Genomic DNA, 24,687 nt, shown 5'->3' on the forward strand with positions numbered 1-24,687 from the left:
AGTCAGCCGCCCTCCTTCGGATGGTTTTTCACCATTTCTCCTTAGATGTGGTGCATCAGGTGGGGTCTGAGCAGAACTCGGGGACCATCCCCACCTTTGGCCTAGAGGCTGTGCTGTCCACCTCCAGTTTATGATGGGCAACCCCAAAGTGTGTTTGTCAGTCAGGTGTTCATAAACCAGAACACATTTTCTCATAGAAACAGGGTCACGTGTGCCGAGGCTAAAGACCCATCTTGCACAAACTGAGCCCCTAGTGTGGCCTCGTGCTGATCGGCCAAAGAACCTCCCCACGGGTGTGAGGAGCACGCCTCATGTGGCAAACGCTCCAAAAGTCCAGCTGGGAGCAGAACTGCAGAGCCTATTTCAAGGGGCCCTAAGGAATCAGAGTCCTTCTAACCTGCCCCCACCCCCAGCCCTCTCCAAGCTGCCTGGGGTATGGAGCCGGAAGGAAGGGGCCGGCCAGCTGCTGGTCCTTCTTCTGAATCAGCCCCAATCTCACAGCCTGGACCCCTGGGGGGAGGGCACCCACCTCAGCACCCTGCACAGGGCTCCCTGGATCACAGCTGTCTCCGTCCTGGCTCCGAGAGGGGCCTTTGTGAGGAGTGCCAGGAAAAAGGGGTCTCAGTGAATGACACAAAATTCCTCTCGAGGAGGGAACTGTTTTTGTTAGGGTACAAGCCTTGACAAGTGGTTGGGTGAAAGGAGAAAGTCAGAAGGAACTGACTGATGCAGGCACCTGAGCATCCAAGGAGAGCATTTCACTGCAGGAATCTGGCAGGCAGGTAAGGAGGTAGGGAGTGGGGACGGATAAGAACAGCACGGAAGAGGTGGAGAGAGTAGAGGCAGGGACCCAACACAAGGAGAGGGCAGTGGAATTTTAAAATCAGGAATGTCCAAGATGGGATTTTACAATTTTTACATTGTTTCGGTGTGATGTAAGTCCTCTCCCTCTCTTATTTCGGAAAGCCCACCCCAAAGGCCTTGTGTTAATGGGGTCTCTGTAGAAACCAGGAGAAAGACTGATATCCATGTCTGAGATGATGCCAGGGTGAAGACAAAGGACTATTTGCAAAATACTGAGAAGATGGCAAAAGCTGAGCAGAAGCTGGAAGAAAGAGCCAGCAGTGACCACAAGAATCTAAGCCCTCCCTCCTAAGCTCTTGAGAAGGGTGTTGGACCTACCATAGATCCTCAAATGAGGACCGGAATTGGTCTCAACCAAAGCCAAAGAAGCCAAGAGACCCAGCACTGGCTCAGAGCTCAGCACCTGGTAGAATACCAGTAACTGTGGGCTGGCTGGACGAGGAAGAGAATGGGTAAGCACAGGGCCAAGTCCAGGTGGAGAAGCCCACCGGAGCTTGGAAACGGAAGGTGTCCAGGCAGGCTGGTGGAGAAGAGTCATGGGAGCCCAAACCTCCTGCCAACGGGAGCCCCAGGGATATTTCACAGTCCTGATCAGCAACCCCCTTCACCGTTCCCAGGAACTGTCTAGGACAGAGCCCTGTGGTGCATCACTAGAGACCTTCCTCCTCCACTGTGTCTCCTCCACCCTCCTGTTACTAAGGTAGGCATGCCCACAAGCCTTCTCATTTTTCCAAACGTATTTACTGCTGTAATCAAAATAACCAGAGAAGATTTATGAAGACTTCCTCTTACTGTTCTCCTTCATGTCTACTTTGCTCTCTAAGCCCCTGAAAGAAGAAATAACAGAGTGAGGTGGTGATAATGTGGGTCTTTATAGGCAAAGGACTGATGTAAGAAGCTCCAGTGTTTTCACTGAAAAACTCACACTAAGGATCCTAGACATTCTCCTAGAACCACCTTGAAATGAGACCGAAGCAGCTGCGGGAGGACATGGAGAGGGGGGGAGGGCAGGAGCTACTGTCCCACCTCAACTCCAACTTGTAATCAAGTCCCCCTTGTGGTGGGGCCTAGGGGAGAAGTCGGAACAAAGAAAAGTGTCTTCTAGACAGCTACATCTATACACTGATGCGTATAATTTTTCTAAAATCTATATTTAGGCCCTTAAACAAATCCTTGTCAAATATCATTGTCAGATTCAGTCCTTTGAACCAATCTGTGGAGATAATTTTATAGACGGTTAGTGTTGCTTAACCAATTGCCAGGCAGCACACTGCTGAGAGAGCGCACTGAAGCGTTAGTCTTTATCCACATGGTTGATTAAAGTGTTAGCCAGGGCAGAGCCCTGTGGAATATCGTTAGAGAACTGCCTCCTAGTGACTTTATTAACCAGGACTTTATCAGTCCACCCAATTATCTGCTCTACAACCCCTCTCTCTCCCTCTTGTCACACGATAGCAGGCGTGACTGAAAAGGCTTTTTGAGAGCTGAATGGCCCTTGAAAATGGAGAGAGCTTTATTACTGTGCAGGGGTAAATGGGATCAGTGCCATGTCGCCAGTCCTGAAGACTCTGTCTCCCTACCCACCCTGCACCTGTGCATCTGAGTATCCATGGCAACCTCAACAAGGACAGCAGGCTCATAGACCCAGAGATATCTCAGGTGACCCTCCCCCACCCCAGACAGGCAGACAGATGCATGCACACACAGACACGCTCTGGGGAGGGGCCCCATACCGCATCCTCATCGTCCACAGCAGCCTCGTGCTCCAGCAGCAGCCGCACAGCCTGCTCGTGCCCCGCGCCTGCGGCCCAGTGCAGGGCCACCCTGCCCACCTGCCAGGAGGGAGACAAGAGCTGTTAGGCATCGATGGTCTAGCTGCCACCACCACCACCCCTGCCCCTCCCTGCACAGACAGCTGGTCTGCGGGCTGGTGACCAGCTGGCTGGGGACCTGGCCCCACTCTGGACCTCTCAATGTTTTAGCCCCTGTCCAGCTCTTCTGCCTTTTCCCTTTCTGCCATCATCACAATGAACTACCTGGAACTTCCTGAGACAGCCATGTGGTTTCACATGTCTGAGCCTTTGCACATGCTGTTCCAGGGGCCCAGATGCCCTTCCCTCTGTCACTCACTTGGCCCACTCTAGAATTACTGTCAGCATTACTGAGCCCCAGGCACTTCTGAAGACCCAGGCTGTACCTCTGTCACATCAGCCCCAGACAGTGCAGCCTCTGGGGCAGTCAGGAATCCTGCCTCCACTGCTTCATCCTCCACTAACCTCCCACCCAGGATCTAGCATCTCCTCTAAGAAGCTCATGACAGCCAAAAGCCCCAGGGTGCCCGGATCTACCCCCACATCTCCCACTAGAAGGAACAGCTTCTCTCTCCACACCTTCCCCAGCACGGCCGTGAGCCACCTCACCTGTGGCCGTCCCGAGGCTTGGTCAGGGGACGAGGCCCCTGAAGGCCATGCAAAGGCGCCTGCCTTGCTCTCAATGAACCAGCCGTCCCCCACGTGGCCCATCACCCTGGCACTCTCCCTGCATGGGAGGAGTTTGTTACTCACGTGGTTTCTGGCCTGGACATTAACTCTCCTGGTGATTAGCTCCTTCATCCTCCCAATGTTGTTCCCACGAGCGGCTTCATGGAGCTGCCTCTCCAGAGGAAGCACTGGGGAGAGAAGAAGGGAAGGGGGGTCCCCCACACCTCATAATGAGGGGACTGCAGAGAGGAGAGGTGAACAGCAGTTCCCTGCCCCTGAACATGTCCCGGGAAGGGGGTCTTCCAGCCAGGAATTGAGGGAGGGGACTCTGCTTCCTTTGGAGGTCAGGGAGCTCCCCGGACAGGCTGCTGTTCTGTACCCACTCACTGCACATCCACGCGACCAGGGCTCAGCAAAACCCCGAAAATGGGAGAGCCTGGGCGAGACTGTCCACAGCAGTCCAGGTGGGTGCCCCTCACACCCTCAAAGGGGCCCCGTCCTCCAGGTGTTTTCATGTCCCCTTCCCAAGAACGCTCTCTGGGTAGGGAATGTAATTCATTCCCACTGGAGTCAATAACTATTATCCACGGCTTTGTCCGATGTAGAAGGCAGCTGGGATTTACTGAGCCACCCGTTGTGTGTCGGCCCCGGGCTGGACCAGAGAAGGCGTGTTCAGCCCACTTCCACGCCTTCACTCGCGCCGTTCCTCCAGCGTGTGGTCCCCTCATGCCCAACCGGCTCTCACCTCCCCTCACTCACCTTCTCTGTGCTCTCTCTCTCTTCTCTGCCCTCCTCTCACCCTCACAGCTGCACCTTTATCTCAGAGAGTCTCAGACTTAGAGGGAACCTCACATCTCCCCCTGCCAACCCCCTGAGCAAGCAGCAGTGGGCTCACGGTCAGTGTAGTGGGTTGATACTGTATTTCCCAAGTTCATGTCCGCCTGGAATCTCACAATGTGACCTTATTTGGAAACAGCGTCTTTGCAGACGAGACTAAGTTAAGATGAGGTCATACAGGATGAGGGTGGGCTCTAAACCCAGTGACGGGGGTCCTTAAAAGACGAGGGATACACAGGGGTAAAGGCCATGTTCCGGAAGACGGAGGCAGAGACTGAGGTGGTGCTGCCACAAGCCAAGGAGCACCAGGAGCCACCAGAAGCTGTAAGAGGCAGGGAAGGAACCTCTGACACCTAACTTTGGACCTCTAGCCTCCAGAGTGCAACCTTTAATTCCATGTGTCAACTTGGCTAGGTTAAAGTGTCCCGTTGTTTGGTCAGGCAAGAACTCTGAGAATATTCTGTAGATTTAATTCATCAGTCAGTTGGTTGCCTCTGTGGCTGATTACATCTATAATCAACTGAGGAGATTGCCTTCAACAGTGAGAGAAGTCTCCTCCAATTAGTTGAAGGCCTTAAAAAGAGAAGTGATGATTTCAGAGTCAGAAAGAAGAATTTCCATCTCTACTTCAGCCAGCCAGCTTCTCCTGGGGAATTCATCAAATCCTTTATTGGAGTTCCCACTTGTAGCCTGCCCTACGGAAATCGGACTTGGCAATCCACATAGTCAGATCAGCCAATTGTGATAATATATCTCATAATAATTTTATATATATCCCCTGTCAGTTCTGTTTCCCTGGAGACTCCTAATATACAGAATAAACTTCTGTTGTTTTAAGTCACCCAGTTTGTGGAACCCTGTCATGGCAGCCCTAGGAAACTAGGGCCAGTTAGTGGCCGAGCCACAAGCACCCAGGCCTGCTGCCCTGGTCTAGAGCCCACCCCACTGGACCCTCATTTTTCCAGAATCCTGACTGCTCCTGGCTTGAGAATATGTCAGTTCTCCTTGGACAGACTGCAAACTCCTGGCCACGCCTGACCCTTCCTGACCAACCCACAGCTCACAGCAGCCCCAAAGCTGTGCACCAGGCAGAATCCACAAAACCACACTCCCATGAGTGACACTAACAATCCCTGGCAATGGATGTCTGTCCCTTCTCCAGAAGTCCTCAGAAAAATTAGCACCAAGAACAAATATTTGCTGACCCTTTGCACAGTTATTGCAGGGCAGGTAATTTTGCAGTTTTATTGCAGCCAAACCCATATCCTGCGTGTTTGGTCCAGTGTGACTGACTGGACCCAGCCCCTCTGTGTATCCAGAAACAGGAGGCCAGTGTCTTGGCAGGGAAGGCTAGGATGCATTGGGGTGACAGACAGGCCTGCCATGCAGCTTGATTTTCCTAATAAAGTCCACACTTCCAGATGTGGGAGAGGGTCTTGGGCTTTCTGGGGCCACATGGATACAAACTGCAGACCTCAAAGCTGCTGCCCCAGGGCAATCACATGGCCCAGTTCAACCCTGGGGAATTTCCTGACTGTATGACTTAATTATCCTATGCCTCAGTTTCTGTATCAGAAAAATGGGGGTGTGAGCTGCCTGGCAAGAATACTGTAAGGATTAGAAATAGGATATGACCATGGTGTCTGAGACATGTTGCATACATCATCATCAGCATCAGCAGCAGCAGCAGCAGCATCACTGTTATTCCTCCAAGGCAAAGAGTCGGAGAAAAAATTCTGGTGGCCAAAAACCTAGAGGGGGTGGGGCCTCTTTCATTCAGGGGACCCCAAGCCAGTGAATTCCCAACCAAGGAAAGCACACACCCTACCCCTTTCCATGCATCGTTCTTTTTCATAGCACCCATCACCATCAATACATGCTATATTTACATATTAATTAGGGTTTTTTTTTGTCTGATTCCCTGATTATGGTATAAGCCCCACAAGGGAAGGAATTTTTGTGTGATTTGTTCACTGTTTTATCTCCTAAATTCAGGTGCTGGCACATAGTTTCTGAATGAATAACATATGAATCATTAAATCTCTTCAGGGAATTTTAACAAGAAGATGATGCCCCAATTAAGACTCAATCGCCCCCTGAGAATCAAATTACAAGCTCAGGTCAAAAAATAGGAAAGAGTCTGTGAGGGAGAGGCAGCTTCACTCCGCTTCGGGGGCAGGAGTAGAATATGTCAGAGGAACACCTTCCAAATGTGGTTGCCATTGATAGATACACAATTCTGCACCCCCAAAGGGCTCTGCCTTCCCTGTAGGTGAGGAGGGACCTTTCTCAAGGTAATATAGAGGCTCTGGAAGGACCCCTCTCAGATCCAAAGTATCTCTGGTGAGCACTGTGTCCAAACTTTTCTATCCTTAATCTCTTGGCTGAAAATCACCACCATTCAGGTATGGGAAAAGAGCTGGCACTTTAGGTGTGAGCATAAAGAGGCTTCGGTTCTAGTATCTGCTCTGCCACTATCCAGCAGTGAGACCCTGGGCTGGTCATGTTCCCCCTTAGGGGTCTCAGTCCCTTCAGCTGTAAATTGGAGGACAAGATTAAGAATGGGTTCTGTATAGGTCCCTTCCAGTTGACACCCGCTCTTAGCTAATGCCTGGGGAGTGGGGGGCAGGCTGGTTTGTGCTGGCAAATAGTCAAGGGCCAAAATGGGGAACAAGAAGCCTGCACAGAACCAGGGCCTGAGAAGGTTGAGGGAGAATGAAATCAAGTCTAGACCCATCTCTTTCTTTCACCCTCACTCCTGTGCACCCTCTTTCTGGCAAAATCAAATTCACAGCGCACTGTACTCTCTGGCCTCCAAGCCTTTGCCCACACTGGGCCCACTGTCAGAATTCCCTCCCACACACCTCAATGCTCCACTGCCACACATTCTTTAAAGGCCTCCATTCACATGATCCTCTGCCCCAGGCAGAACCCTGTACCCTCTTTGAAAAAGCAAAAAAAAGCACCTTGATTGATCCCCCCCACCTCCACCTCCACCCCCATCTCTCAGCTAAGTAGATACAGATTGCCTCAGCATTTTATTCACTGTAGGTATAAAAAAGCCCAGGGAGGAGGAGCTTCCAAAATGGAGAATTAGGGAGGGAGCCACAGAACCTACTTCTCTCCCCAAAGCAGCAAGGAGCCAGGTGGAAACTACAAATCAACTGGTTTGGGGATCCAGAGACTAGGGGAGGTCAGTACAACATCCAGGAAAGTACAAGACAAAGAGACTGAGAAACTGTAGTCAGAGACTGTGAGTAATTCCATCTGTGACTCATGGCACCCATCCCCCACCATCAAGGAAAGCAGCAGTGGGTGGCCCAATCCTTGCCTAGGGGAGGGCTGCAGAGTGGGATGGCCATGGGAGACCTCCACCCCAAGTACAGAGGGTGAAACAGACCAACACTGAGCCAAATATTGGCCAGCAAAGTGAGAACTTGGTATCCTGCAGTTTCAGCCCCTCCCAGTCAGATGTGCCTGGTGCCACTGTTTTGACTGCTTCAGAGGTGGATTTGGCAAAAAGCCATATTAGCCTGGCTTGGTAGGGCTGAGGGGAATAGTAGCTATAGGCTGCCATTTGCTGGGCAGGCCAGAAAGTGCAGCCTGCTGAGGAGAAAGGGGGGGGGGAGGGGACTTTGGGGAGTCTTTCTAGACACTCTCCCAGAGTCTACTGGATCTGATTTACACCCCCTGCATGAATAGGCCCTGTTTTGGCTGAGAAATACTGATGATCCAACTGTCAAAGAAGACCCTTAATACAAACCCAAGCAACAACAAATCCTAGACAAGAGAATAGAAACAGACCTTCAGAAAACAAACAAACAAACAAACAAAAAATCAAGATAATCAGATGACCAGATATCAGTAAAAAATTACAGGGCATACTAAAACACACAAAGATATGGACGACTCAAAGGAACAAATTAAGAAGTGGAGGAGACCCAGAATTTGGAACAACTAATCAAAGATGTACAAACAAATCTCCTTAAGTGACTCAAGGAGACGGCTAAAGAGATAAAGGATATTAAGATGACTCTGGGTGAGCATAAAGAAGATTTTGAAAGCATACAAAGAAAAATAACAAATCTTATGTAAATGAAAAACACTATAGATGAAATTAAAATACACTAGAGACACACATCATCTGATCTGAAGAGGCAGAAGAAAGGATCAGTGAGCTAGAAGACAAAGCATCTAAATTCAAACAGACAAAAGAACAGATGGAGAAAAGAATCAAAAAATTTGAGCAGGATCTCAGGGAAATGATGGACAATATGAAGTACACAAACATACACATCATGGGTGTCCCAGAAAGAGAAGAGATGGGAAAAGGCCAGGAAGAATATTTGAAGAAATAATGGTCAAAAATTTCCAACCCTTATAAAAGACATAAGTATCAAATCAAAGAAGCCCAACATACTCCAAACAGAATAAATCTGAATAGACCCACTCCAAGACATATACAAATCAGAATGTCAAAGAGAAAGAGAGAATTGTGAAAGCAGCATAAGAAAAGTGATTCACCACATACAAGGGAAGCCAAATAAGATAAGTATTGATTTCTTATAAGAAACCATGGAGATTATAAGTAAGGATAACTAAAAGGATAAAAAGAGAGAAAACATAGCTCTGACAAATAAAAGCCAAAGGATAAACTGGTTGAAGGAAGTACTTCCTTTACAGTAATAACATTGAATGTTAATGGATTAAACTCCCCAACCAAAAGACACAGATTGGCAGAATGGATTTTTAAAATATGATCCATATATATGCTTTCTACAAGAGACTCATTTTAGACCCAAAGATACAAATAGATTGAAAGTGAAAGGATGGAAAAAGATATTCCATGCAAGCAGTAACAACAACAACAACAAAAAGCTGGGGTAGCTATACTAATATAGGACAAAATAGACTTTAACTGCAAAAAATGTTGGTGAAGTGATGTCATCAACATGGAGATATAAACAGCTACTGAAAACTTCTCTCCAGAGATTCAATGAAAAACAAACAAAAAAAAAGAACAATTCTAAATTGTTTGAAATCCTGGAGGAGGCTATAGATTGGAAAAGGACCCTGCAAATGCCAAATTGAAAAGAGAAGAAATATCAGGTAGGAATCTTCCATCCCAGACCAGCCATTTCTCTCCCCTCCTCCTCACTCAGTCTCAGTGTGGGAAAGGCATGGAATCAGCAGATGGGAATCCCACCACAGACACAGACTACAAAATCTCTCATAACAGTAAAACATAGCCCCACCATTTGAAGACCCAAGGGACAGGGGAGGACATCTCAAGGTCCAGGTCAGTGAGGGACAAAGACACTGAGAAAACATGGACAGAGACTGCTTCCAGCCTGACATCTGAAAGCCCTTTCCCCACCCTGAGGAAAGCAGCAGCCAGGAACCATTTCCTTGCCTTGGGGATGGCTGGAGTACTGGGTCAGCTGAGGAAGTATTTTGCTAAGGTGGAGCCCCACATCAAGCCAGATTTTGCCCAGCAAAGTGAGGACATAGGAATCCCACAGTTTCAGCTCACTTGTGTAGAAGCAGCCTGTGCTCAGAGGCAAAGCAGCTTCTGAGGACAATTAAGTTACTGAACAGTGCCATCTGCTGAACAGTCTGGAAAGTGCAAGGGAATTGAAACACTTAAAAAGATGCTTCAGAACCTTTCTTGGGACCACAGGAGCTGGTCTATATGCTCTATGCAGAAATTCAGCCCTGTTTTTGGCTAAGAAATATGGAAGACCCAACTGCTAAACCATGATTCTAAAACACACTGAGGTCTGCTGGCCAACAGAAAACAGAGCACCACTGGAAACCAGCAGATTTGTATTACCATACACAGCAGCAAACTTGCTGGGGTGAGCATTGCCTATCTCATATCCCTATGGCAGGCCATGTTGGGCACCTAATTTTGGGGGGAAGCCTAGGCAGCAAAGCCAATCTGACAAATGGCCAGGGAGAGAAACAAAGTAAAGATAGAGATCAAAGACAATCAACAAGAAACCCCAAGGCAAAAGAGAGAAAACAACCTCCAGAATAAACCAATCAAGAAAATCAGATGTCTACACAGCAAAAAATCATGAACCACACCAGGAAACATGAAGATATGGCCCAAAGGAACAAATTAACATCTCAACTGAGATTCAGAAGTTGAAACAACCAACTAAAGATGTTCAAACAAATCTGCTAAATCAAATCAATGAGTTGAAAGAAATGTGAAAAAGAGATGAAGGACATAAAGAAGAAACTGGGTGACCATAAAAATTCATAAACTTGAAAAAACAAATTGCAGAATTTATGGGAATGAAAGGCACAATAGAAGAGATGATAAACACAATGGAGACATACAACAGCAGACTTGGAGAGGCAGAAGAAAGGATCAGTGAACTGGAGGACAGAACATCTGAAATCCTACACACAAAAGAACAGATAGGGAAAACAATGGAAAAATATGAACAGGGGCTCAGGGAACTGAATGACAACAAGAAGTGCATGAATATACATGTTACAGGTGTCCCAGAAGGAGAAGAGAAGGAAAAGGGAGCAGAAAAAATAATAGAGGAAGAAATTTTTTTAAAATCATAAGAGGATACGATGAACAACTATATGCCAACAAACTAGATAATGTAGAGGAAATGGACAATTTCCTGGAAACACATGAATAACCTAGACTGACCAGAGAAGAAATAGAAGACCTCAACAAACCAATCACAAGCAAAGAGATCCAATCAGTCATCAAAAAGTTTCCCACACTTCTTGACCAAAGGGGGGATGTGGAATGAAACAAAATAAAGTTTCAGTGGCTCAGAGATTCCAAACGGAGTTGAGAGGTCACTCTGATGGACATTTTTATGCACTATATAGATAACCCTTTTTAGGTTTTAATGCATTGGAATAGCTGGAAGTAAATACCTGAAACTATCAGACTGCAACCCAGTAGCACTGACTCTTGAAGACGATTGTATAGCAATGTAGCTTACAAGGAGCGACAGTGTGATTGTGAAATCCTTGTGAATCACACTCCCTTTATCCAGTGTATAGATGGATGAGTAGAAAAATGGGGACAAAAAACTAAATGAAAAATAGGGTGGGGGGATGATTTGGGTGTTCTTTCTTACATTTATTTTTTATTTTTATTTTTACTTTTTCTGGTACAGGCAAAATGTTCAAAAAAAGATTGGGTGATGAATGCACAATTATATGATGGTACTGTGAACAACTGATTGTACACTTTGGATGATTCTATGGTATGTGAATATATCTCAATAAATTGAATTTTAAAAAAAAGCTTCCCACAAAGAAATCCCCAGAACCGGATGGCTTCACAGGGGAATTCTACCAAACTTTCCAAAAGGAACTGACACCAATCTTACCTAAACTCTTTCAAAACGTTGAAGAAAATGGAACACTGCCTAACTCATTTTATGAAGCCAACTTCACTCTAATACCAAAACCAGGTAAAGATGCTCCAAGAAAGGAAAACTACAGGCCAATCTCCCTAATGAATACAGATGCAAAAATTCTCATCAAAATACTTGCAAATCGAATTAAAAAAATCATACACCATGACTAAAGTGGGGTTCATTCCAGGCATGTGATGATGGTTCAATATTAGAAAATCAATCAATGTAATACAACACATTAACAAATCAAAAGGGAAAAATCAAGTGATCATCTCAACAGATGCTGAAAAAGCATTCAACAAAATCTGGCATCTTTTTTTGATAAAAACATTTCAAAAGGTAGGAATTGAAAGAAACTTCCTCAATATGATAAAGGGCATATTTGAAAAAACCACAGCCAGCATAGTACTTAATGGCAAGAGACTGAGAGCCTTCCCTCTAAGATCAGGAATGAGACAAGGATGCCTGCTGTCACCTCTAATATTCAACATTGTGCTAGAAGTGCTAGCTAGAGCAATCTGGCAAGACAAAGAAATAAAAGGCATCCAAATTGGAAAGGAAGAATTAAAATTGTCATTATTTGCAGATGATAGGATCTTATCATATCTAGGAAACTCTGAGAAATTGACGACACAGCTACTTGAGCTAATAAACAAATTCAGCAAAGTAGCAGGATACAAGATTAATGCACATAAGTCAGTAATGCTCTTATACACTAGAAATGACCTAACCAAAGAGACACTCAAGAAAAAGATACCATTCTCAGTAGCAACTTAAAAAATCAGGTACCTAGGAATAAACTTAACCAAGGATGTAAAAGACCTATACATAGAATACTACACAACTTTACTAAAAGAAATAGAAGGGGACCTAAAAAGCTGGAAAAATAGTCATGTTCATGAATAGGAAGGCTAAATGTCATTAGGATGTCAATTCTACCCAAACTCATCTACAGAGTCAATGCAATTCCAATAAAAATTCCAACAACCTACTTTTCAGACTTGAAAAAGCTAGTGTTCTAGTTTGCCAATGCTGCCAGAATGCAAAACACCAGAAATAGACTGGCTTTTATAAAGGGGGTTTATTTGGTCACACAGTTACAGTCTTAAGGCCATGAAGTATCCAAGGTAACACATCAGCAATCAAGTACCTTCACTGGAGGATGGCCAATGGTGTCCGGAAAACCTCTGTTAGCTGGGAAGGTACATGGCTGGTGTCTGCTCCAATGTTCTGGTTTCAAAATGGCTTTCTCCCAGGACATTCCTCTCTAGGCTGCAGTTCCTCAAAAATGTCACTCTTAGTTGCACTTGGGATATTTGTCCTCTCTCAGGTTCTCTGGAGCAAGAATCTGCTTTCAATGGCTATCTTCAAACTGTCTCTCATCTGCAGCTCCTATGCTTTCTTCACAGTGTCCCTCTTGGCTGTAGCTGCTCAAAGTGTCACTCACAGCTGCAGCTGCACTGAGTTCCTTCTGTTTGTCAGCCCATTTATATGGCTCCACTCATCAAGGCCCACCTGAATGAACAGGGCCATGCCTCCATGGAAATATCTCATCAGAGTTATCACCTACAGTTGGGTGGGGCACATTTCCATGCAAACAACCTAATCCAAATGTTCCAACTTAATCCCCACTGATATGTCTGCCCCACAAGATTGCACCAAAGAATATGGCTTTTTCTGGGGGACATAATACATTCAAACTGGCACAGCTAGTTATCAATTTATTTGGAAGGGAAAAATGCCTCGAATTGCTAAAAACATTCCAAAAAAGAAAAACAAGCAGGAGGACTTACACTTCCTGACTTTGAAGCTTATTATAAAGCCACAGTAGTCAAAACAGCATGGTACTGGGGTGGGGCAAGATGGCAGAATGGTGAGGTGTGAAAGTTAGTCACTCCTCTAGGGCAGCTCGTAATTAGCAAGGAACTGTATGAAACAGTGTTCCTGGGGGCTCCAGTGACCAGTCACCCATTGTACACTAGCCTGGAGTGAGTGGAACAGCTGAGGTCATAGCGAAATTTGTAAGTTCTCCCAGCCAGGGGTCTGGTGCCCCTTCCCGCCCAGACCCCACAGACTGTCTCACAGCTGGCTCCCTGAAGGGAAAAAAAAAACAATCTGCTGGGAGCAAGAAGGGCTCAACCCAGCCTCAACTGCAGAATTAATTAACAAATTATTTAATTAACTTTTGAAATTGGGGGTATCTGGGGTATTAGAGAAGGGCTAGGCTCTGGGAAGTGGGGGCACATAGAAGCAGGCACCCATTGTGCAGTTCCAAAAAGCTTGGGTTTGTTTTCTTTTTCCCCCTACATTTTGTCCCCTTTCTTCCATTGCTGACACCTTATATTTTTACACTTCAATAGCCCCCTGGCAAGGGCAGAATTAAAGCTGTTGGAGGAACCTACAGCTGGCTCCCTGAAGGGAAAAACCAATCTGCTGGGAGCCAGGAGTGCTCAATCCAGACTCAACTGTGCGGAACTAATTAACAAATTAATTAATTTTTGGAATTGGGGGTGTCCAGGGTACTAGAGAAGGGCTAGGCTCTGGGAATGGGGGGCACATAGAAGTGGGCACCCATTCCATGGCTCCAAAAAGGCTTGTTTTCTTTTTCTCTACATTTTGTCACTTTTCTTTTATTGCTCTGTGACTCCTAAACTTTTTACACTTCAAAAGCCCCCTGGCAAGGGTGGAAATTAAAGTTGTTGGAGAGTAACTATCCAGGTGAAAGAGACAATACCCTAAAGTGCACATTTTTTTTAAATTCAATTTTATTGAGATTGTATGGCATGTGAACAATCATCCAAAGTGGACAACCAATTGCCCACGGTACCATCATACAGCATCCATTATTCCAGAAGAAAAATAAAAACAAAAAAGAAAACTCAAATCCTCTCATACTCCTAACCATCCCCCCTCCATTATTGACTCATAGTTTTGACATAATACATTTGTTACTGTTGATGAAAGAATTTAAAAATACTACTAACTGTAGTACATAGTTTGCAATAGGTTTATTTTTCCCTATATACCCCTCTATTATTAATTTCTAATTATAGTGTCATAAATTTGTTCTAGTTCATGAAAGAGATTTCTAATATTTGTACAGTTAATCATGGACACTGTCTACCAAAGATTCACCGTTTCATACATTCTCATATTCTAACCGCCAACTTTCCATCTGGTGATATGTGATTCTAAGCTTCCCCTTTCCACCACATTCACACACCATTCAGCACTGTTAGTTATTCCCACAATAAGGTAAAAAGCACATTTTTGAATAATCCATACTGCCATTGTGAAAAGGCCTCAAAAAAGGATTTTTCTTTCTTTTACTTTTTGTCCTTCTTTTTAAAAATAACTATTCTAAGTAGCTCTTTACAGAAAGCCTCAGATATTTGCAACTGGCTCCTGAACACAGGCAACGGAGAGCTGAAATAGATCTGACAGACAAAGCAATAAACATAGCAGGGGAGAAAATTCCCCAAAGAGAATAACTCTCCCAAGAAAACGGGGTGTGGCCCAGCTCAATTGGCATCCCTCCTTCAAAGAAATCAGACCCCAGGGGCTGGGATTCAGAAACCAGCTACAGTCAGCCACGCCCCTGAAAGATTCAGAGTCTGCAGAGAACTAAAGGCACTGCACCTCCTTTCACTGGTGGGGGAGCTGTCAACTGGCAAGCACCATCTGCTGGACAGGAAAGGAAAGCACAGAATCTAAAGGCCTCACAGGAGGGTCTCATACTCAGGGAAACATCATACCCTCCTCCTGAGACCAGGGCCTCTCTGGACTGGGAAAACCTGATTGGCATTGGCCATATCTGAGGAGACCCTCTCACAAAAAAGTCTACACAAAGGCAGGGCAAGAAACAGAAAAACAAGAGGTGAAAAACTCTGGTCAACTAAATAGAACCTAAGTTAGATGTCTAGAATAAGTTGAACTGAACACCAAAGGTTAGAGAACAAAGCCAACCAATGAGAAAACCCTAGGTAAAGAGTGAAAATGAGCTCCAGAATAAACTAACCAAGAAAATCAGATGCCTAGACAGCTTAAGATAACAAGCCATGCTAGGAAACATGAAAATATGAACCAGCTAAAGGAATAAACTAAGGTTCATAAAAGACACAGGAGTTGAGACAACTAATGCTAAATCAATTCAATGAACTGAGGGAAGAACTAAAGATGTTCAAACAAATCTAAATCAATTCAAAAATCAACTCAATGAACTGAAGGAAGATATGGCAAAGGAGATGAAGGATATAAGGAAGACACTGGATGACCATAAAGAAGAATTCCTAAACTTGAAAAAACAAATGGCAGAACTTATGGGAATGAAGGGCATAATCAAGGGGATGGAAAACACAATGGAGGGATACAACTATAGATTTGAACAGGCAGAATAAAGTATCAGTGAACTAGAAGACAAGACATTTGAATTCATATACACAAAAGAACAGGTGGTGAAAAGAATGGAAAAATATGAGCAGGGTCTTAGGGAGCTGAATGACAACATGAAGCACACAAATATATGCGTTATGGGTGTCTCAGAAGGAGAAGATAAAGAAAAGGGGGCAGAAATAATAATAGAAGAAATATTCACTGAAAATTTCCCAACTCTTATGAAAGACAGAAAGTTACAGATTCAAGAAGTACAGCGTACTCCAAACAGAATAGATTCCAATAGACCTACTCCAAGACACTTATTGATCACACTGTCCAATGTCAAAGACAAAGAGGGAATTCAGAAAGCAGCAAGATTATGTACAGATTTCTCCACAGAAACCATGAAGGTGAGAAGAGAGTGGTATGATATATTTAAGATACTGAAAGAGAAGAACTGCCAAAGAAGAATTCTATATTTGGCAAAACTGTCCTTCAAAACTGAGGAAGAGATTAAAATATTTTCAGACAAACAGACACTGAGAGAGTTTGTGAATAACAGACTGGTGCTACAAGAACACTAAAGGGAGTGCTACCAGCTGACAGGAAAAGACAGGAGACAGAAGTTTGGAGAAGAGTGTAGAAATGAAGATTATCAAGAAGGGTAAAAGGAGAGAGAGGAAAAAATAAGACATAACATATAAAATCCAAAAGACAAAATGGTAGAAGAAAGTAATGCCCTTATAGTAATAACACTAAATGTTAATGGATTAAACTCCCCAATAAAAAGACACAGACTGGCAGAATGGATTAAAAAACAGGACCCCATCTATATGCTATCTACAAGAAACTCACTCTAGACACAAGGAAAAAAATAGGCAGAAAGTGACAGGTTGGAAAAAGATATTTCATGCAAACAGCAACCAGAAAAAAGCAGAAGTAGCTATACTAATAGCAGACAAATTAGACTTCAAAAGTAAAACAACTAGATAAGGCAGGTGGGTGGAGAGAGAGACAGACTCAGACGCCCCAGGTGCTCACCAGGAAATGCATGGACTGTGAAATTACACCAGAGCTGGACAACTTACCACTGGAACCCTTGGGGTACACAAATAATTAACTTGCTAATCAGCTACACCCTGCTTTTCCCTTTCTTCCTTGAAAAGAAACAATTGCAGGGAGGGGGGCAAGATGGCAGAGTGGTGAGGTGTACATTTTAGTTACTCCTCCAGGGCAGTATGTAGAAAGCCAGGAACTGTGTGGCCTGGACACCGCAGAGCAATTTGACTTTGGGCATACTTCATACAACACTCATGAACACATGGAACAGCTGAGATCAGCGAAATCTGTCAGTTTTCGGGGCCGGGGACCCGCGACCCTCCCTGCCAGGCTCAGTCCCATGGGAGGAGGGGCCATCAGCACCAGGAACAAGGAGGGAGAACTGCACTTGTGGCCATTATTGGAAACTCATTCTACTGATCCAAACTCCAAGCATAGATAGACTGAGATCAGACACTGGAAAATCCAGGAGCAGCCAGCCAGGTGGAGAGGAGATAGGAATAGCAAAAACAGCAAAGAAAACCCAAAAATAAAAGTGGAGACTTTTTGGAGCTCTGGTGGATATAGAATGGGGAAGGGCAGAGTCAGGCTTATATGCAAATCCAGAAGACAGTTTCTCTCCTCTCTGGATCATTCCTTAAGGGCCCTAATCTCCTTGCCTCTTAACATTCCAATAGCCCATTGGATCTGCAAGGAGGGCCCTTCCCTTTTTTTTTTTTTTATCTTTTTCTAAAACAATTACTCTAAGCAGCCCAATACAAAAAGCCTCAAAGACTTGCAATTTGGGCAGGTCAAGACAAGAGCAGAACTAAGAGAGCTCTGAGACACAAGGCAATAAGTCCAGTGGCTGAGAAAATTCACTAAACACAACTTCCCAAGAAAAATGGGGTGTCCCCTCACAGCCTTCTTCCCAGTGGGCAGGGAACACTCCTGCCAGTTGCCAGCTCCACAGCCCAGAGGTGCCCCAGACAAACCAGTGTGATGGGAAGTGCTTCCAACAACACATACACACACCACAAAATTTGGTGTGGACATTAGCCTTCCCCACACCCTCAGCTGGTTGTCCCAGAGTTGGGAAGGCGGAGCAGTGTGAATTAACATGCCCCATTCAGCCATCCTTTCAGCAGACCGGGACCGTCCCTACACAGAGGGAACCCAGAATCGCCCTGGGGGGATGGTGCTCACTTGTGACATAGCACAGTCATCCCTCAACAGAGGTCCTGGGGGTGCATGGAAGAAGAGGGATCCACTCACAAGTCTCAGGGGCCATACGCCAATACCAAGGACTTATCGGTAAGGAGCAGAGACAAATTGTGCTGTGCTGGGACTGAACTGAAGGATTAGACTACTGCAGCAGCTTTAAATCTCCAGGAACATCACGGAGATTTGATTGTTAGAGCTGCCCCCCGTCCCTGACCAACCAGACACATGCCCCATATACAGGGCGGGCAACACCAACTACACACGCAAGCTTGGTGCACCAACTGGACCACACAAGACTCACACCCCACTCACCACAAAGACAAAGTGGGGGAGAACTGGCTTGAGGGGAATAGGTGGCTCATGGACACCACCTGCTGGTTTGTTATAGAAAATGTACTCCACAAAGCTGTAGATCTGACAAATTAGAGATAAGGGTTTTAATTAGTCTACAAATCCTAAAAGAACCCTATCAAGTTAAGCAAATGCCAAGAGGCCAAAAACAAAAAACTTTAAAGCATATGAAAAGACCAGATGATATGGATAACCCAAGCCCAAGCACCCAAAGCAAAAGATCAGAGGAGACACAGTACTTGGAGCAATTAATCAAAGAACTAAAGATGAACAATGAGACCATGGCACAAGATATAAAGGACATAAAGAAGAGCATGGCACAGGATATAAAGGATATAAAGAAGTCCCTAGAAGAGCATAAAGAAGAAATTGCAAGAGTAAATTAAAAAAAATAGGCGATCTTGTGGAAATTAAAGAAACTGTTGACCAAATTAAAAAGATTCTGGATATTCATAGTACAAGATGAGAGTGACCTGGAAGATGACAGAATGGAAAATGAAAGCACAAAAGAAAGAATGGAGAAAAAAATCTAAAAAATCAAAATGGTCCTCAGGGATTTGATAGATAATGTAAAATGTTCAAATATAAGACTCATTGGTGTTCCAGAAGAGGAAGAGAAGGGTAAAGGTCTGGGAAGATTATTCAAAGAAATTGTTGGGGAACACTTCCCAAATCTTCTAAACACCATAAATAAGCAAATCATAAATGCCCAGTGAACTCCAAATAGAATAAACCCAAATAAACCCACACCAAGACATATTCTGATCACACTGTCAAATACAGAAGAGAAGGAGCAAGTTCTCAAAGCAGCAAGAGAAAAGCAATTCACCACATACAAAGGAAACAACATAAGACTAAGTAGTGACTACTCAGTGGCTACCATGGAGGTGAGAAGGCACTGGCATGACATATTTAAAATTCTGAGTGAGAAAAATTGCCAACCAAGAATTCTTTATCCAGCAAAGCTCTCTGTCAAATTTGAGAGAGAGCTTAAATTTTTCACAGACAAACAAATGCTGAGAGAATTTACTAACAAGAGACCTAAATACAAGAGATACTAAAGGGAGCCCTACCGACAGAGAAAACAAAGAAAGGAGAGAGAGAGATGGAGAAAGCTTCAGTACTAAAGAGACTGAGTATGGATACATTACAGGACACTAATAAAGAGAGGGATAAAATATATATGGCAAACACAAACCAAAGGATAAGATGGCTGATTCAAGAAATGCCTTCACGGTAATAACACTGAATGTAAATGGATTAAACTCTCCAATTAAAACATATAGATTGGCAGAATGGATCACAAAAAAATGAACCATCACTATATTGCATACAAGAGACTCATCTTAGACACAGGGACACAAAGAAATTGAAAGTGAAAGGATGGAAAAAAATATTTCATGCAAGCTACAGCCAACAGAAAGCAGGAGTAGCAATATTAATCTCAATAAAATAGACTTTAAATGCAAGGATGTTATGAGAGACAAAGAAGGCCACTACATACTAATAAAAGGGGCAATTCAACAAGAAGAAATAACAATCATAAATGTTTATGCACCCAATCAAGGTGTCACAAAATACATGAGAGAAACACTGTCAAACCTAAAGGAAGCAATTGATGCTTCTACAATAATTGTGGGAGACTTCAACACATCAGTCTCTCCTATAGATAGATCAACCAGACAGAAGACCAATAAGGAAACGGAAAACCTAAACAATCTGATAAATGAATTGGGTTCAACAGACATATATAGAACATTATATCCCAAATCACCAGGATACACATTCTTCTCTAGTGCTCACAGAAGTTTCTCCAGAATAGATCATATGCTGGGACATAAAACAAGCCTCAATAAATTTTTTTAAAATGAAATTATTCAAAGCACATTCTCTGACCACAATGGAATACAATTAGAAATCAATAACCATCAGAGACTTAGAAAATTCACAAATACCTGGAGGTTAAACAACATGCTCCTAAACAATGAGTGGGTTAAAGAAGAAATAGCAAGAGAAATTGCTAAATATATAGAGACGAATGAAAATGAGAACACAACATACCAAAACCTATGGCATGCAGCAAAAGCGGTACTGAGGGGGAAATTTATAGCACTAAACACATATATTAAAAAGGAAGAGAGAGCCAAAATCAAAGAACTAATGGATCAACTGAAGAAGCTAGGAAATGAACAGCAAACCAATCCTAAACCAAGTACAAGAAAAGAAATAACAAGGATTAAAGCAGAAATAAATGACATAGAGAACAAAAAACAATAGAGAGGATAAATAACACCAAAAGTTGGTTCTTTGAGAAGATCAACAAGATTGACAAGCCCCTGGCTAGACTAACAAAATTAAAAAGAGAGGAGACCCATATAAACAAAATAATGAATGAGAAAGGTGACATTACTGCAGATCCCGAAGAAATTTAAAAAATTGTAAGAGGATACTATGAACAACTGTATGCCGACAAACTAGATAATGTAGAGGAAATGGACAATTTCCTGGAAACACATGAACAACCTATACTGACCACTGAAGAAACAGAGGACCTCAACCAACCAATCACAAGCAAAGAGATTCAATCAGTTTATCAGAAAGCTTCCCACAAATAAATGCCCAGGGCCAGATGGCTTCATAGGGAAATTCTACCAAACTTTCCAAAAAGAACTGACACCAATCTTACTTAAACTCTTTCAAAACATCGAAGAAAATGGAATACTACCTAACTCATTTTACGAAGTTAACATCAACCTAATACCAAAACCAGACAAAGATGCTACAAAAAAGGAAAACTATAGGCCTATCTCCCTAATGAATATAGATGCAAAAATTCTCAACAAAATACTTGCAAATAGAATCCAAAGACACGTTAAAAAAATCATACACCATGATCAAGTGGGGTCCATTCCAGGCATGCAAGGATGGTTCAACATAAGGAAATCAATCAATGAAATACAACACATTAACAAATCAAAAGAGAAAAATCAAATGATCATCTCAATAGACGCTGAAAAAGCATTCGACAAAATCCAACATCGCTTTTTGATAAAAACACTTCAAAAGGTAGGAATTGAAGGAAACTTCCTGAATATGATAAAGAGCATATATGAAAAACCCACAGCCAGCATAGTACTCAATGGTGAGAGACTGAAAGCCTTCCCTCTAAGATCAGGAACAAGACAAGGATGCCCGCTGTCACCACTGTTATTCAACATTGTGCTGGAAGTGCTAGCCAGGGCAATCCGGCAAGACAAAGAAATAAAAGGCATCCAAATTGGAAAAGAAGAAGTAAAACTGTCATTGTTTGCAGATAATATGATCTTATATCTGGAAAACCCTGAGAAATCAACGATACAGCTACTAGAGCTAATAAACAAATTTAGCAAACTAGTGGGATACAAGATTGATGCACATAAGTCAGTAATGCTTCTATATGCTAGAAATGACCTAACTGAAGAGACACTCAAGAAAAAGATACCATTTTCAATAGCAACTAAAAAAATCACGTACCTAGGAAGAAACTTAACCAAAGACGTAAAAGACCTATACAAAGAAAACTACGTAACTCTACTAAAAGAAATAGAAGGGGACTTTAAAAGATGGAAAAATATTCCATGTTCATGGATAGGAAGGCTAAATGTCATTAAGATGTCAATTCTACCCAAACTCAGCTACAGATTCAATGCAATCCCAATCAAAATTCCAACAACCTACTTTGCAGACTTGGAAAAGCTAGTAATCAAATTTATTTGGAAAGGGAAGATGCCTTGAATTGCTAAAGACACTCTAAAAAAGAAAAACGAAATGGGAGGACTTACACTCCCTGACTTTGAAGCTTATTAAAAAGCCACACAGAGAACCTAAGATGGCGGCTAGGTGAGACAGGGCAAAAAAACACCTCCGTGAAAAATACTAGATAAAAACCAGAAAGTGACCCAGAATACCGGTATCAGTGATGCGCCAGCTGGACAAGGTCTGCTAGTATCACAGGGGCCGTATACTTGGTGAAACCGGGAGTCTGCATTCTGGAACGAGTGAGTAAGCTGGCTGGAATACCCACAGCTGTGCTGCGGTGTGGGGAAGCCAGGGGTTGGCATTTGGAGACCGACTGGTTCTTTAAAAAAAAAAAAAGGGGGGGGGAACCCCAGGAGCGGCTGCAGTTGTGACAGTGGGAACCACACAGTAAAACACAGCACAAGAGGGCTGAGCCGGCCTCTCGGTGTCTGGCCTGGAGGATAGCCCGCTGCAGATACCCTCAGGGACAGGGGAGTGGAGGGAAGAGCCAGAAGCAGAAAGAAACCCCGCAGCTTGCAGCTGGCTCCCCGGAGGGCTGGATAAACTCCTGCCCGGGGCCGTGCCCACAGCCCAGAGCCCTGCCACTTGTCCCAGAGCTGGGAAGGAGGAACTGTGCAAGGAGGGGGTTTGAGATTCCCCATTCGGCCATCTTTGCATCAGGCTGAGAGTGCCCCTGCACAGCCCGGTGGCCCGGGGCTTGAGGGACGGCGCGCACTGGTGACGTAGCACAGCATTACCTCAGCAGAGGTCCTGGAAGATCATAGCTGAGAAAGGGGGTGCACTCGGAAAACGCAGGGACGCTACGCCAAGTCCGATGGTTTGTGGGTCAGCGAGAGAGAGGGTCTGGGGATGAACTGAAATGAAGGCTTAGACTCTTGCAGCACCCTTGAATCTCCAGGAACCTGGGGGTTCTGAATATTAAAGCTGCCCTTCCTCCCTGGCCACCCAGACACACATCCCACATTCAGGGCAGTCGGCTCCAGCAACACACCCAAACTGAGTTCACCTTCTGAACCCCACAAGAATCATTTCCCCACACACCGCCGGGACAAGGTGGAGGAGAACTGACTTGCGGGGTATAGGTGACTCGTGGACTCCATCTGCTGGTCAGTTAGAGAATGCATACACCACCAACTTGTAGTTCTAAAAAATTAGATCGGTATCTTTTTTTTCACAACTTGAAAGAACCCTATCAAGCAAAGCAAATGCCAAGAGGCCAAAAACAACAGAAAGTCTTAATGCATACGATAAAACCAGACGACATGGAGAACCCAATTCCAAACACCCAAATCAAAATATCAGAAGAGACACAGTACTTGGCACAATTAATCAAAGAACTACAATCGAGGAACAAAAACATGGCAAAGGATTTAAAGGACATCAAGAAGACCATGGCCCAGGATATAAGTGACATAAAGAAGACCCTAGAAGAGCATAAAGAAGACATTGCAAGAGTAAATAAAAAAAAATAGAAGATCTTATGGAAATAAAAGAAACTGTTCGCCAAATCAAAAAGACTCTGGATACTCACAATACAAGATTAGAGGAAGACGAACAACGTCTCAGTGTCCTAGAAGTCCACAGAACAGAAAATGAAAGAACAAAAGAAAGAATGGGGAAAAAAATAAAAAAAATCAAAATGGATTTCAGGGATACAACAGATAAAATAAAATGTCCAAACTTAAGACTCATTGGTGTCCCAGAAGGGGAAGAGAAGGGTAAAGGTCTAGAAAGAACATTCAAAGAAATTGTTGGGGAAAACTTCCCCAACCTTCTACACAATATAAATACACAAAGCATAAATGCCCAGTGAACTCCAAATAGAATAAATCCAAATAAACCCACTCCAAGACATATTCTGATCAGACTCTCAAATACTGAAGAGAAGGAGAAAGTTCTGAAAGCAGCAAGAGAAAAGCAATTCACCACAAAGGAAACAACATAAGGCTAAGTTGTGACTACTCAGCGGCCACCATGGAGGCAAGAAGGCAGTGGCATGACATATTTAAAATACTGAGAGAGAAAAATTTCCAACCAAGAATACTTTACCCAGCAAAACTCTCCTTCAAATTTGAGCGAGAGCTTAAATTTTTCACAGACAAACAAATGCTGAGAGAGTTCGCCAATAAAAGACCTGCCCTACTTCAGATACTAAAGGGAGCCCTACCAACAGAGAAACAAAGAAAGGAGAAAGAGATATAGAGAATCTTAACAGACATATATAGAACCTTACATCCCAAATCAGCAGGACACTCATTTTTCTCCAGTGATCACGGATCTTTCTCCAGAAGGGACCATAAGCTGGGACATAAAACAAG

At 43.9% G+C, this 24,687-nt stretch overlaps 1 protein-coding gene across 13 annotated transcripts in view; it reads right to left on the minus strand.

The window, feature by feature from the left end:
• The window catches only part of ANKDD1A (ankyrin repeat and death domain containing 1A), a 201,044-nt gene that overhangs the window by 137,218 nt on the left and 39,139 nt on the right, over positions 1-24,687 (minus strand). For all 13 annotated transcript variants that reach the window (XR_005216439.1, XM_037833696.1, XM_037833701.1 and 10 more), the window contains exons 2-3: positions 3,429-3,532; positions 2,598-2,696 (exon numbers count right to left, since the gene is read on the minus strand). Coding sequence is in view for 12 of the 13 variants with exons in the window: in XM_037833696.1 (XP_037689624.1) it covers positions 2,598-2,696; positions 3,429-3,532 (203 nt within the window). In the remaining variant the exon portion in view is untranslated. The remainder of the gene's footprint in view (positions 1-2,597; positions 2,697-3,428; positions 3,533-24,687) is intronic.

This window comes from Choloepus didactylus, chromosome 4 (assembly GCF_015220235.1).
Source record: "Choloepus didactylus isolate mChoDid1 chromosome 4, mChoDid1.pri, whole genome shotgun sequence".
NCBI classification, from domain to species: Eukaryota; Metazoa; Chordata; class Mammalia; order Pilosa; family Megalonychidae; genus Choloepus; species Choloepus didactylus.